The sequence below is a fragment of the Microtus oregoni genome, unplaced genomic scaffold (assembly GCF_018167655.1).
Source record: "Microtus oregoni isolate MIOR12 unplaced genomic scaffold, Mior012 000071F_ref0000514, whole genome shotgun sequence".
In the NCBI taxonomy this organism is placed as follows: domain Eukaryota; kingdom Metazoa; phylum Chordata; class Mammalia; order Rodentia; family Cricetidae; genus Microtus; species Microtus oregoni.
Window position 1 is genome coordinate 1,277,589 of NW_024543978.1, and position 14,174 is coordinate 1,291,762.

Here is a 14,174-nt window from a genome sequence, read left to right on the forward strand (position 1 = left end):
CTCAAGGTTTGTCCATCCCTTGGATGGACAACACCCACCCCTAACTGCCCCAGAAAGTTCAAAGATCGCCATGCCATGGGCTGATAATAATATCTGCACAAGGCAGGTGCCAATGCAGCAGCTGCAGACCCTTGCTGTCAGTGTTAAAGATACCGACACCAGTGTTTCTGTTACAACCACGTTGAATTGCCTGTTAGCAGCTTTTGAGAGTCTGCCAAATGCTGCTCTTTCCTTGAGTGTCTTTGGTCTGAAAATGCCCAGGGTGGCTCAGTGCTGCCTCACCTACAAGGAGAGTCAAAGTATTTCCCCGAGTCATGAAGAAAAGGAGACTTCTGTCCACATAGGAGGTAGCACTGCTTACCTTGAGCTTCACAGGTGTCTGGCTGGGGTGAGCTCAGGTTAGAAGTCCTTTGGGAATAACAAGTTACAGCCCTGTTATTTTGCCCTTTCTGATTCCCCCACTACCACAAACACTTTGTAGCCTGCTGTTGCTACTCAGTATTCTTCATTGTTTTCTGTGCAGAACCCACTCCTGGTTCCCTTCTCCACCACCTCTGAGCCAGACTGGGAGAGGTAGGACCACACCTACCTGGAGGATCCATACTGAATTCTCTCCAGAGCAGAGAAGAAAGAAAATGCCTCCCTATGCTTTACAGAATAGGTGTCCTTGTGGTCCCGTGTGTCCTCAACAAAGGATGCCATCTATGGTGGAGGTCGTCAGTCTCAGCACCAGTGTGGCTTTTCAGTTATTAAAAGTCTGAACGTTTGTCCAGCCATTTCCTTTTGTTTTACAGCTAGTAGCACTCTTGCATCTGTACGTGGCACCCTTGCTTCCTTTGCACTCTGGTTTCCTTCTCAGCTCTTGTTGGTAGCTTATTCTTGGTTAGGGGTGCACAGATCCCAGCCTAGGCCGGGGAAGGGTAAGCAGAACTCCAGGTTATACTGCCAGGCTGTGACATACTTCATGCCAGCAGCATGACCTAGACCCCCCCCCCCCTTGTGTGTGTGTGTATCTGTTTTTTCAAAACAGGGTTTCTCTGTGTAACAGCTCTGGCTGTCCTGGAACTCACTTTGTAAACTAGGCTGGTCTCAAACTCACAAGAGATCTGCCTGCCTCTGCCTCCTGATTGCTGGGATTAAAGGTGTGTGTCACCACTGCCCAACTACCTAGATCTATCTCTCTTAAGGGACACAGAGACTCAGGAGGGCAGCAGGTTTGAGACAATATGGCCAGAATGGGACATTGAGTCATTGGGTGAAGTCTGCTGTCGGAACAAACTGAAAATGACTCAGAACAAATGTCTTGACCTGACCCTCCTGCTGCTCTTGTGCCCCTAGATTGTTCTCAGGTGGTTTTAGAAGGATGAACCTGACAGGAGAGAAGACTGCCTTCTTTTATTTATTTTTTATTTTTTTTCTGTGCTTCAGCTTTTTTATTTATTTATTTATTTATTTTTGTTAAATATATTTATTTATTAAGGATTTCTGCCTCGTCCCCGCAACTGCTTCCCATTTCCCTCCCCCTCCCCCGATCAAGTCCCCCTCCCTCATCTGCTCGAAGAGCAATCAGGGTTCCCTGACCTGTGGGAAGCCCAAGGACTGCCCACAACACCAGTGCCTTCTTGATCATAACCCAGGGCTCCTCAGGGGCACTATCTGCTCCCCATTTGTCCTGCTAGTGGTGGATTCAATAGCAAGGCTTCTCCCACCAAAAAAAGACTCAGTAGTGTGAACACTGGGCATGGAGTGGCCCCAAGCCAGTTCCCCAAACATGCTGTAACACTGCTTTCCCTGTCTCTTGCACTGGGACATATATGTCACCGCTCCAGGTCCGAGCAGTCTATAGTATCAGGGCATCATCTCAGTAGGCTCCTCTTCCGCCCTATCCCGGGAGGCAGGAAACTGTTATGACCTTGTCCAGGCCCTACAGAAGAGAGGACAGACAGGAGCCTAGAGGAACTCATCTGTATCCACTCAAGATGCTTTCAGCACCAGGGAGGGACTAGTGGTTTATTCCTGGTGACCCACCTGTCCTGACTGGGAGTGGCAGTGGGCTGGTACAGGCAGCAGCCTTGGGTCTAACGCCAGACAGCAGCTGGGTAGGCAGTGGTGGGGGCTGTGGCTAGGGGTGGGTGTCCCACTAGTCTGTGATGCCGGGAAGCTGTCTAAGTGCACTCTACAGCTATGAATCCTGTGGGGAGTCCTTTCCTCTGTAGAAAACATCTATTCTAGTAGCAAATTACACAACTGCCAAGATGATTTTTTTTAATGATTTAATGTTTTGCAAATGAAAGTGTACTTCAACCATCAGGCCAGTGGCTCTTCAGTCTGATGGCTATGCCTTTATTCCATGTCCTTAATTGGTCTTTTCCAAGTTACTAAAAATTACAAAAATAACCGCTAAAAATTCTGTATCTGACATATAAAAACAGGGCCAGAGGTATCTCAGTAGTTACCTTAAAACAAAACATCTCAGAAAAAACACATCACAAGTTTAACTTCTGCAGTATTTTTCTTCATACAAAACACTAGTAAAATAGGCTTCTTAAAAATTAAATAGTGAAATACCAACCAAATTATATACATTGTTACAGTACAAGTGAATGAGGCAAAATATCCAGTTCTGTTTCCCAGATGGGGGAGGCCTTCTGTGCACAGTGTGTGCTGGGTGAACTCCAAAGACACCTTTTCCTGATGCTGGTGCACACTGGAGCCGCACAGGACAAGCGGATGCAGAGTGGGCATCCAGGGAAGATGGGTGGCTCCCTCGTCAAAGAGCAGTGAGGGTGGCCGCTTATTGCTTGCTGACTCTCGGTCCTCTGGTCCGATGCACCTGCTCCTCTCCACACACTGTGGACACAGAGGGAGCCAACCAGGAGAAAGCAAGAGGCTGGCTCAGAGGCTTCACCATCCAAGCAGAGTGGACGCTGGACCCATCAGGTGCTCTGACGGTCTGCTGACACAGGAGAAGCCCCCACTAGCATCTCTGCAGGATGGTCACATTCACCCAGGGCCCTGAGAACAGGCAGTGAGGGCTTGTAGCATTGGAGCATCGCTGTGGCCGCCTGGGGCTGAGGTGTCTATGTCCGGCGCCTCTTGGCAGCACTGGGGCTGGAAGGATTGCTGTTGGCAGTCAGGACCTTGTCAGTGACCCGGCTGCGTTTCCGCTTGTCTGCCCCTTCTTTGCACCCCAAGTCTGAGGAGTTCCTCTCCTTGTCTTTGCTGGATTTTTCTAATGCTCTCCCCAAGCTCCCTGAAGATGAAAAAACTGAGAAACAAAATCATTTGGCTGAAAACAATATACAGAAACTCCTTCCGTTTTCCTGTTCAGCTAGGGGATCAGATGCACATCAGGCTCTTTGCCCCTAATGTCCCCTAGGGAGGAGGCCTGTACAGCTGGGCTGCAAGAGAAACCTAGTCTCGCTAGGGGTCTCCTGAGCACACCCTGATGCTACCAGGTTTGGTCTTAGTCTGAACACTTGGCCCCTCCTGCCTAAGGGGATCCGCAGAGTTCATCTTTAAGTGGATCCTCCATCCCTCAGATCCCACGGCTTCTTTATCTCACTCTGCCCAAGGCAGGTTTCAGGAGTGAGGAGATCGGGGGCTGTGCTCCAAAGGGCATTCCACACTTACCATCATCAGCCCCACTGTGGGGGTCCACATCCTCCTTCATCTCCTCCTTCATTTCCTCTTCAATGACCACTTTTCCTGTGGAGGAGACAGCTGCCGTTCACTGGAAACCCACGGTGGTGGCCAGCGCTGGGGGACGGTCTGGCCATGACTGCTTCCGATTCTCGCTGCCCACACAGGCCTCGGCGTCCATCACGAGATGGCATCCATCAGGAGACTGCCTTTGAGCAACGCTCTCCCCAGCCCTGGGTTCCCAAAACCTCCCAGGTGCCACTGGAGGCAGGGTCTGAGCAGGATCCTTCCACCTCCCTGGAGGCCCCAGACCTCCCCACCTTTGGCCTGGTCCGGCTTTTTTTATTCCCAGCCCTGATGGTGGCCGCGTCTCACCTTCTCGGACCTCCTGAATGATCTCATCGGGAAGGACAAAGTTCCTCTCTGGGTTTGGGAATGGAAGAATCTCAGACTCGTGCTGCCGGCACAAAGCATTTTGTATTTTCAAGAAACAGAAAACAGGATGTCAGCGCACTAAGACGCACGGGAGGAGCAGGCTGGAGGCTGGTTGCTGAGGGGCTCCTTCCTTTGGTTTGCAGAGTCTACCTCAGCTGGGCTTTTCGAATGATTAGGGAGGCCCGGGCTAGCATCAGCCCAGTGAAACCAGAGGACAGGATCAGGTTCATGCAGCCAAGAGGACCCTGAAGACACGGCAGCCCTGCTGATATGCACACCAGGACCTGACCTGGCTCACCATGGTAGCATCACACCAGGACAGTGATGCCTCCAGCTCCACCCAACCTGGTACCTAGTTACACCGCCTGTCAGACACTATAGACAAATCTGACCAGCCCGGTTACCAGTTACCCTGCATACCTGTCACACATTGCCAGCTCTCCAAACTGGTTACCTAGGTTCCCACAGACACAGCTACCTCTAAGCTCTATGAGGACTGTGTCTGGCCCCCAGAGAGGTAGCACCTAGGTACCCACCAGCACAGCTACCTCTAAGCTCTATGAGGACTGTGTCTGGCCCCCACAGAGATATCAAATTCACCTCCGTGGGACTCAGGAACAGTCACCCTCCACCTAAAGTACTTAGTATTTTTTCACTATGGCTGATGCTTCTCTCTGCACCTACCTATCTCCCTGGACCACCCCAAATCTAAAGCAGGTTCCTAGTTAGTGCTTTTCACAGCAGGGCCTGAGCTTTCCTGAAGGAGGGACCTCGGCTACTGAGGTCACATCTGCTCTGCATAGCAAACCCCCAAGTGAGCAGTGGGCTCTGTCCTGTACCGCAGCTGATCCTAGGAAGACAGGAATGCGGGGCTTGTCTTCACCTTCAGCCCCCAAATGGGTGGGCCACGGTCCAACTCACCAGTGCCTGCATGTCGTACATAGTGCTCAGATGGTCCCAGATGACCTTGGATGGCACCTGGCGCCCAATGTTCTGGCTGAACTTGTCTCGAATACAAATCATGTGGAAGTGCCGATTCACTCCTGCGAGGCAGGACAGTGGGTTAAGGGACGGGGCGGTACCTCTGTGCAGAGAGCATGGCTGCCGGAGGGGCAATAGGAGATGGCAGGTGGGGGGGGGGGGGAGTTGCAGGAGTCAGGTGTCAAAGGGGATAGAGGTACAGCAGGCGGGTCCCGGTCAAGGGGGCTGCAGAAGCGGGGAGAGTGGAGGCATTCCCTGGGGAAAGGAGTGTCTCAAGGACAGGAGTGGCCCCAGGGCGAGGGCAGGAAAGTCATGGGGTGTCGGATTAGTAGGGCACCCCCAAATGGGAGGTCCCATCCCGGGCGAGGTCGCAGGCTCCGCCCGCCCGCCCCACCCCCACGCGGGTGCGCGGAGCCGCGCGGCGCTCACCGACAGGCTTGTGGCCCAGCATGGCGTGGAAGAGGCACACCTCCACCTCAGGGCTCCACACTACCGTTTCTTCAGCAGGGCTCGGGGCTGCCTCGCCTGGGCCCTTGTCACCTGGGGCGCCCGTGCCGCCCACCTCGGCCTCCCCCATGGCCGCCGGCGAGCAACGAGCTCCCGGCGAAAGGAGGCTTGCTACAGGCTCCGCGCAGGCGCACTCGATGCCGAGGGCGCGCACTCGCCGGGCTCGGGAACGCCGGGCACCCGCGTCCGCGCAGGCGCAACAGAGGCTGACTTCCGGTGCCGGCACCGCCCTCTAGTGTTCAATCCTTTCCCTGCCTTCGACTCATCTAGCTAGGGAGAGGGCACCAGCTGGGCATGGTGGCACAGTCCCTTAATCCCAGCACTCGGGAGGCAGAGACAGGAGGGTCTCTGAGAGTTCCAAGCCAGCCAGATCTGCACAGTGTGATACACACATCCCAAAGTTAAATATGTTAAAAGATGAAAAAGATCCCGCTTCACCTGAGACGATGACTTGGAAAAGAACTCAAGTTGGTTACATAGCCAAAAGTGACTACAGGCTGTGTCTCCCCCGCCAGTGATAAATTATACAGTATGTAAATTACTTCTCAGTTAAACAGTTTAAAGAAAAAAAAAAAACAAAAAACAAGTTAGAGGCTAGTGAGATGGCTCATTCAATAGAGATGCTTATAACCCAGGGCTGATATCTGGAGCACCACCCCTGGATCCTGGAGGGGCAGGAGAGAACCAACTCCCGAGAGCTGTACACTAACCTCTATATCTATACCATGGTATGTGCACACACCCACCCACACCCACACCATAAATAAAAATAAAAGCCTGACAGTCAAACCTTGTAGAAGTGAGACTCTGCTTATCTTTGATTAATGCTGGCCTGGGTGCACGTGACAAACCAGGAGTTCAGTGATTCCTTGGCATAGGAAATCTGGGTCCTGCCAGCGTTGCTATCTACTTCTGCAGAGATGGGTTGGTTGATTAATTCAGACTGTCAGATTTCAGGCAGGCATGAGTTGCTGGTCTGGTCACAGCTCTACACAGGATTGGGCAGGGCCAAGGGCTGGGCCGAGTAGCCTTAAGAATGTGGTCCCTCCTTGAGGTCTGAGTCACCCCAGTCAGCTGTGCATGGGCCTTCCCTGACACCCATAGGGTGTCTCTCATCCCTTGGCTATACCCTTCTTGTTCAGGCTTCAGGCTGCTACCTCTCAGCAGTGTGAGTGAGACACTGAGATCCTTTGTAAGACCGTTTCCTTTGTGCCAGGAGTATTCCTGGGCTCTCAGTACTGATAAGAATCGTCTTCTGGTTGCCACTGGCCTTGGAATCCAGTCCTGGCCCTGTACCTGCCCTTCATTCAGGCCTGAAACTAGACAATGCTCACGATAGTGAGCAGGGTACCGTGGAGGGTGCAGGCTCTGACCAGCCTCATTGTCTGGGACAGCTCAGGACTCAGAGCCAACCAGCAGTCTGTAGCCAGGTCTCAGCTTTCCCACTGTGGAGGTGCGGCTGGGAGAAGAGCCGCTACAATGCCATGGGGGAATATGGCCCAATGAAACTTTGTTGGGGGCCTGGGGTCAGTGCTGCCGTGTGGAGCTGTAATGCACCTGGGAGCCTAAGTCCACACAGAGCCTGTGCCCTTGCCTCTGTCTGCCTGGCATGCAGAATTTAACTTAATTGTTTTAAGGCTTGGGTGAAGCATAGTTACCACTGTGACTCGCCTTAAACAGGTCCCCAGCCTGAGACCCCCCACATTAAATGCCCAGGAGCAGGTGTTCAGAATAACATCCTGGTTATTCTCTGAATGCCTGGGGCGTGGGGGACCCTGCTGCTGACAGCTTCTGGCTGTGGTTCACCATAGTCTCTCCCCCCAGGTAGGATCCTCTTTCAATCTGGAGCACCTCCTTCCACAGGGAGCTTCCTTTGTATGACCCTCGGCGTCCTCTATCCTAGCTGGTCCTCCATTCTGTGTGGCCCGTGTCTGTCACTGCGCTCAGACCATAGCCTAGTAGACATGGCATCTGCAAACACTTATACCCTGGAATGTGTGACTGACGATCAGACTTGACGCCTGTAGACAGGGTGGATGCTGTAGGGGAGAAGAATGCCTTCCTTCTTTTCCTCTGTGAAGCCGCAGTAGGTCTCTGCAGAACAGACTCCATGCCAGGTAAGAGGAAGAAGCTGAGGACTGAGGTCAGCCGTTAGGACTCTGCCTACTGTCTCATGAGCCATCTGGCTTCCTATTTTCATGAACAGAAGAGACAGCTGGAGCCAGACACATGTAGGACTTGTATCCAATCCCATAAATTTAAGAGAAAGCCGTACTTGTTCATTTTGTAGCTCTCCTGTGGTTGCTTTCTAACAAGGAGCTGCAGAGAAACTTCTAGCCCTTGGCTGTGTGTGCCTTCCTGCAGCCTGGGTTCCTGGGTGTCCAGCGGGTCATCCCAATACAGTAAGTCACTTCAAGGTGAACTCATACCTGTGGGGAGCTGGGAGGCTCCTCCGAGTCTGTAGACGAGTCCCTTTGGCCCGGAGCAGGTGTCTGGGCTGCACTTCACCCACTGTGGAAATCCCTGGTGTGCCCTTTGCTTACGTTTGTCTGCTCAGGAGTGTGACTGGCTTCGTAGCATGGCTCTCTACTTCCCAGATGGGGGTCAGCATTTAAAGTGGACAGTGATACCTGCTGATGGGTTCCCTAGCCATCTGGTCAGCCCTTTCCTCATTTGTTGAGGTCCCTGCTGCTCAAAGTGGATATGAGAGCTGGAATTCTTGATCCCAGGGGTAGAGGGTTCAGACTGGGCCCGAATGAGAAACAAAGTCCCTAAGAAGGCGCTACCTTGTTTGATGAGTATGCCAGCCTTACAGTTTATACGCCAGTCTTATATAAGCTTGACCAGTGTGGACTACTCCCCAGACTACCTTTGGATTTCAACCCAGTATCATCTCTTTCTATTTATTCATTTATTCATTCAAGTTCTTACGTATCCCACATTGACCTCGAACTCACTAAATGGCCAGAGATTGCCATGCACTTGGGTCCTCATTCTTCCACCTTCTAAGTGGAGGCTAACAGGTATGTACTGATACATACGTTGGGGACCGAATTCGGGGCTTCATGCAGTCTACTAATGGACGTCATCTACCCCAAATGACATTTCTGGTCTGAGGATCTGATGGTGGTGCTCATTGCTAACAAGAAGGAGCCTGCCCCCACCCCCAAAGGAACATTTAGCTCTAGGATCCAGAGGGAGGAATATTTGTAAAAGCTCGGGGCAGATGAAGCCTTTTGTCCACCTGTCTCTGGCCACACTATCTCCCTGCAGACTGCATTTCTGCAGTAGTGAAATTTCCCACAGCATGGCTGGCCCCATTCTGCTCCCTTACAGAATTCTGGAGACTCAGGACTCTGGAGGATAGTTCTGCATTGGAGTCAATCTACCTGTGGATGCTATTCACACGTGTTCATCTGATGACCACGGACTGTTCTCTGGGCCTCGCCTGAACATATGTACACTGAGAACAGCCTGTGGAGCACTGGAAGCAGGGAGCTTAGAGCTAAGCGGCCATCAGCTAGGACCTGGACTTTGGGATTGCAGCCAGGAAGGAAACCCATAGTCTGATGAGCACAGCTCAGCTCCATCTCTGCTATCTTCCTGTTCATGGTAAGTTGATGTAATTAAGGACCTATGTGATTACTTCCATTCTTCTCAAAGCTGTTTGCGGTCTTTGAAAGTCATGGCTTCCCTGGACCCACAAAGGCCATCAGGCGAGGACCTGCTGCAGTCAGGCTGCTGACTCTTGCCTGTAGAGGGCGCTGTCCACAAACTCTTTGGATGCAAACCTCCGTTTCAGCTTTGAAATCTGCCAGCAGAACCCAAGGGAAGGGGCTCGCCTGAGCCACCGGGCATTTTAACAGAACCCAGCTCTTCAGAAGGGGCCCATGAGGGATTTCCACGATACCCAGAAGGGTTTGACTTGTTTTAGGGGGGTGAGAATTCAGGACCACTTTGGGACATGCTACCCCTTGGCAGTGTTGTTCTGAAGGTCAAGTAGGGGTATAGTTGAGGCAAAGCTGATGCTCATCTTTGTTTTCTGATATTGGGAAAGATGAGAGCTACCTGTCTGTCTGCCATCTCCATGAGTGCCAACAACATCTCTGCCACAACTCTTCATTATCATGAACCACGCCTGGCTGGCAGAACCTTTGTCCAGATGGTGAGGAGCGACTTAGAGAGCCAAGCAGCTTTGCCCAGGCCCTGACCTGCCCAGCTGAGAGGGATGGGAAAGAGGTCTTTGCTCACGTGGCCAGTGGTGGCATCTGTCAATGAATATTATATCACTAAACTTTATAGGAAATCTTAAAAGTGGTGCCCTTACTGGTCTCTGGAAGGTGGGGAAACTGAGGCACAGGAATGTTGGGTAGATGGGTAAGGGAGGCAGGTTTCACAATGTGCCTGAACACCAGCTGTTCTCTGTTCTTGAGGTGAAGCCAGACTTGTCCCTCATGTTTGCTGTCTGGATGACTCATCCTTCTCTCTGTCCCCAGTAAGCCCCGCTGGTTTCCCGTGGATGGAGAGGTGCAGGCTGGCTAAAGGCAATGGGAGCAGGACTGAGGTTTGCAGCCTGCCCTGGGGGGAGACTGCATAGGAAGATGCTCTGCCTGGGAGGGAGCTAGTAGCTCGGGATTTGACCACAGCGTGAAGGCAGCTGTCATGGTCTCAAGGGCCTTCCTCTTGGCCACTCAGGGTCCTTGATCTTAAGATGTTTATTGATGTCAACTTTTAACATTACTCGTGACTCAGCCAAATGTCAGCAATAACTCTGTCCATGAGGCTTCCTCCCCATCCTATGTCGTAACATTAGGGTTTTCCGTTGTCTGGTGGGGAGGAGTTCCTTTATTCCCACCTCAGATTCCTGGGGCCCTGAGAAATTATGACTTTCACATTGGAGGACAGTGGTGCCACTGTCACTCCTGTGGGGGCTGTGCCTGTGTTACAAACATTTCAGTCTCAAGTAGTTCCAATGCGACCAAGAAGGGCTGAATGTGTCTTTAAAAGGATTGACATTGCCCCCCCCCCCATTAATCTAGCTTTCAGAGGTCAGTCCTGCTCTCTCCATGAACCAACAAAGATAGCAATCAGTGTTCTCTTCACAGAAGCAATTCTTTTTACAGTCATGAGGAATCATTCTGAGATGGTTTAGTCAGTACAGCGCTTGCCATGAAAGTGTGAAGTCCTGAGTTTGACTCTTAGGATCCACATTAAAAGGGGGGGATGGGGGCTGGAGAGATGGCTCAGAGGTTAAGAGCACTGACTGCTCTTCCAAAGGTCCTGAGTTCAATTCCCAGCAACCACATGATGGCTCACAACCATCTGTAATGAGATCTGGCACCCTCTTTGGGCGTTTGAGAAGCAGAATGTTGTACACACATTAAATAAATAAAAAAATAAAAAGGGGGGATGGGGGTAAACTGGGCATGCTGGTGCACTCAGGATGCAGAGGCAGGCAGATCTCTGTAAGTTCAAGGCCAGCCTGGTCTACAAAGTGAGTTCCAGGACAGCCAGGACTGTTACACAAAGAAACTGTGTCTCAAAGAACTAAAACTAAGTAACTAAACTAACTAAGTAACTAACTAACTAACCTAACCAACTAAGTGACTAACTGAATGGTGGTATTCATCTGTAATCCCAGTGCTAGAGAGGTTGAGCCAGGCAAATTCCTGGGCCTTTGTGGTGGATCCTCATCTAAGCGGAGGACCTCCAGGCCAGCCAGTGAGAGATCTGCTTCAAGAACAAGTTGGATGGTTTCTGAGGAATAATAGGAGGTTGTCCTCTGGCCTTGACACCTTCTCTCTCTTATAAACAGAGATGTGAACACACATACACACACACGCACACACGCACACTGGACATAGTTCCTTTGTGAATCCAGCTTCCAGAGCCTGTTCTTTCCCAAAACCAACCCAGAGAATGGCAGTCTTCTCTTTGCAGAAGGAGCTGTTCTTTTTATAAGAAGTGCTCTGATACAAAGTTTCTTCTGCCCCAGCACAATCCTTGAGGCAGCTCTGGGATATCACGGCTTTACTGTGAGCCTATGCAAATCTGAGGATTGGGGCCATAGGTTGACTTGGAGGATACAAACTGCACTCCAGTGAGGACAAATCCAAGATGAGGAAATGTCAGTCAGCCTCCCCAAGTGGCACTGTGGTCAAAAGCTGACATTTCAGGCAGGAGAAAGGCATTATGAGTGTTTGGATGAAAGCAAAGTGACCAACAGTCTCCAAAGAACTTGAAGCCAGCTCTGGTTTACTCTGCTCCTCTTCTTCCTCCTAAGGGTCTCCCTCTTGCCTCTTGTGTTGGCTGGTTTTTTATGTCATCTTGACACAAGTTAGAATCATCAGAGGAAGGAGCCTCAGGATTTGAGAAAATGCCTCCATGAGATCCAGCTGTAAGGCAATTTTTCATTAAGTCATCAGTCGGGGAGGGCCCAACCCATGGTGGGTGATGCTGTCCCTGGGCTGTTGGTCCTGGATTCTCTAAGAAGGTGGGCTGATCAAGCCATGGGGAGCAAGCCAGTAAGCAGCACCCCTTCATAGGCTCTGTTTCAGTTCCTGTCTCTGGGATCCTGCCCTGTTCAAATAGAGTTCCTGTCCTGACTTCCTTCAGTGATAAACAGCAATGCCGAAATGTAAACCAAATAAACCCTTTCTTCCCCAACTTACTTTTTGGTCATGGTGTTTCATCGCAGCAATAGAAACCCTAACTAAGCCTAAATGGACCCAAGAACCAGCCAGTCAAGACTGGTAGTAAGAACATGCCCAGTAGATATTTTACAAAAGCCTGGGTCTACCAGAGGGCCTTGATGACAGCTGTTGAGCCTAATAAGAGGTGACATAGATCTATGGACAGCGACCACATCACCTCAGCAGATGCCGATCCTCCCTCCCGGGCAGGGTGGGGGATATATAAGGCAAACCCCTTCCTAAAATAAACCGAGCTTGTGCCTGCATCGTTGTTTCTGTGACTACTTTTCCCTCTCCCCCAAGGGACAACTGCCGGGACTCTGCAGCACTAACTGAGACACCCCTGAAGCCCTGGCCCCTCTTCAATCAAAATTAAGAAATGAATTTGAAAGCTGGGCAGTGGTAGTTCATATCTTTAATCCCATAACTCAGGAGGCAGAGGCAGGCGGATCTCGGTGGGTTCGAGGCCAGTCTGGTTTATAGAGCAAGTCAGGGCTACAAAGAAAAACGCTGTCTTGAAAAACCAAAACCAGCACCAGCACCAGCAACAACAAAAAGAAATGAATTTGAACAATGTCAGAAGGATATCGAAAATCCTCCTTTCCCAATAAAAGAACTTATTCAATTTATGTTTCCAGTCAGAAACATTTCTCTAGGTGGGGAGGGATAGGATTTGTCAACCACATCCTTCCAAGTCAGAGGTCCAAAATTTTAACTGGGATCTGAGGCCTCTGAGAGAAGATCCACATCGAGAGACTCATCAGTTGGCTATGTGCATGTCTGCGCAAGTGTGCCAGATCCTCTGGAACTGGAGTTACAGAGAATTATGAGCTGCTCTGGAGGGGCTGGGAACTGAACCCAGGTCCTCTGGAAGAGCAGCAGGTGCTCTTAATCTCTTAGCCCTGAGTCTGACTGGTTGGATCAGTCCCTTAGATCACAACTCTATTCCTGCTCCAAGTTGAAACCTATATTGAGTATTCCCCCCCCCCCTGGTAGAGAGGAGGAGAAAGAATACCTGACAGCAGATGAAAAACTCTCCAACCCCCAGCCCATATGGATGACAATGAAGCAGGTCTCATGGAGGCTACATGCAGGATCTTTGAGACTCAACCATGGGGGTGGGGGTTAGAGAATCAGCACCCCAGTCCCGGAATATGAATAGAGCCTTCGGTGTACAATAAGGACAGAAAGAAGGGCCTGCAGGCTTCCTAGAAAGGTTGAAGGAGCAGATGAGAACGTGCCCTGGATGAGAAGAAGGACCCTTGAGAGGAGGGACTCTAAAATTATGTTTTATAACTAACAGCTGAACAGACACAGTGAGAAATAATTTTATGACTGAAGGCTGGAGGAGCAGAAAGAAGAGTTATTGAGAGAGGCCCAGAAGGTCTACATAAAAAGAGATGAAGAAAAAGAAGAACAAAGGGGCCAGACGGATGGCTCAGGGGTTAAGAGAACACGCTGCCTGTCCAAGGGACCTGAACTCAGTTCCCAGCACCAGGTCATGCAGCTCCCAACTGCCTGTACCTCCTGTTCTAGGGGGATCTGGTGCCTCTTGCAAAGACAATATTGGTGACTCTAAACCAAGTAGTGAGGGTAAACCAAAGACTCAGGAATTTAAGGTCCAGGTCATTAGGGGACTCTCAATGGGACCAATGGAGGAGAAAGATTCCAGAGAGAAAGGAGAGGGCAAACGTTATAAAAGTGGGGGAAAGGAGCATTTAAAAGGGAATATCTACATGGAAAAAGGAACAGAAAACAAAATAGTACCTCTCATGTCTTTTGACAAAGACTCAGAGAATCAAGTGTTTCTTTTTAATGGGTCCCACTGGGAACCCTCGGTATATTTGAGGTTGGGATCAGAGAGAAAACAAATTGCTTTTCTGGGTCAATTTTGAGCCTGCATGCTTCTCTCTATCC

At 50.7% G+C, this 14,174-nt stretch overlaps 1 protein-coding gene across 2 annotated transcripts; it reads right to left on the reverse strand.

The window, feature by feature from the left end:
* Positions 1 to 2,267: 2,267 nt before the first annotated feature.
* On the reverse strand, positions 2,268 to 5,687 carry LOC121440826 (MRG domain binding protein). Of its 2 annotated transcripts, none has more exons than XM_041641781.1 (5): positions 5,488 to 5,687; positions 4,999 to 5,120; positions 4,018 to 4,099; positions 3,634 to 3,708; positions 2,268 to 3,123 (listed from the first exon to the last, which is right to left on the reverse strand). In XM_041641781.1, the coding sequence occupies exons 1-5, from the start codon at positions 5,633 to 5,635 to the stop codon at positions 2,978 to 2,980; spliced, it is 573 nt and encodes a 190-aa protein (XP_041497715.1). In that variant the 5' UTR covers positions 5,636 to 5,687; the 3' UTR covers positions 2,268 to 2,977. The 2 variants fall into 2 exon arrangements, with proteins under 2 accessions (XP_041497715.1, XP_041497714.1); XM_041641780.1 differs by having other exon boundaries at positions 2,268 to 3,268.
* Positions 5,688 to 14,174: the final 8,487 nt, after the last annotated feature.

Excerpts from the sequence above, each read along its gene's own strand:
- LOC121440826 (XM_041641780.1), bottom strand. The coding sequence starts at position 5,635 with ATGGGGGAGGCCGAGGTGGGCGGCACGGGCGCCCCAGGTGACAAGGGC. Across the intron at positions 5,121-5,487 it reads GCTGGGCCACAAGCCTGTCG|GAGTGAATCGGCACTTCCAC; the intron begins GTGAGCGCCGCG and ends CCTGCCTCGCAG. Across the intron at positions 4,100-4,998 it reads TGTACGACATGCAGGCACTG|CACGAGTCTGAGATTCTTCC; the intron begins GTGAGTTGGACC and ends TTGTGCCGGCAG.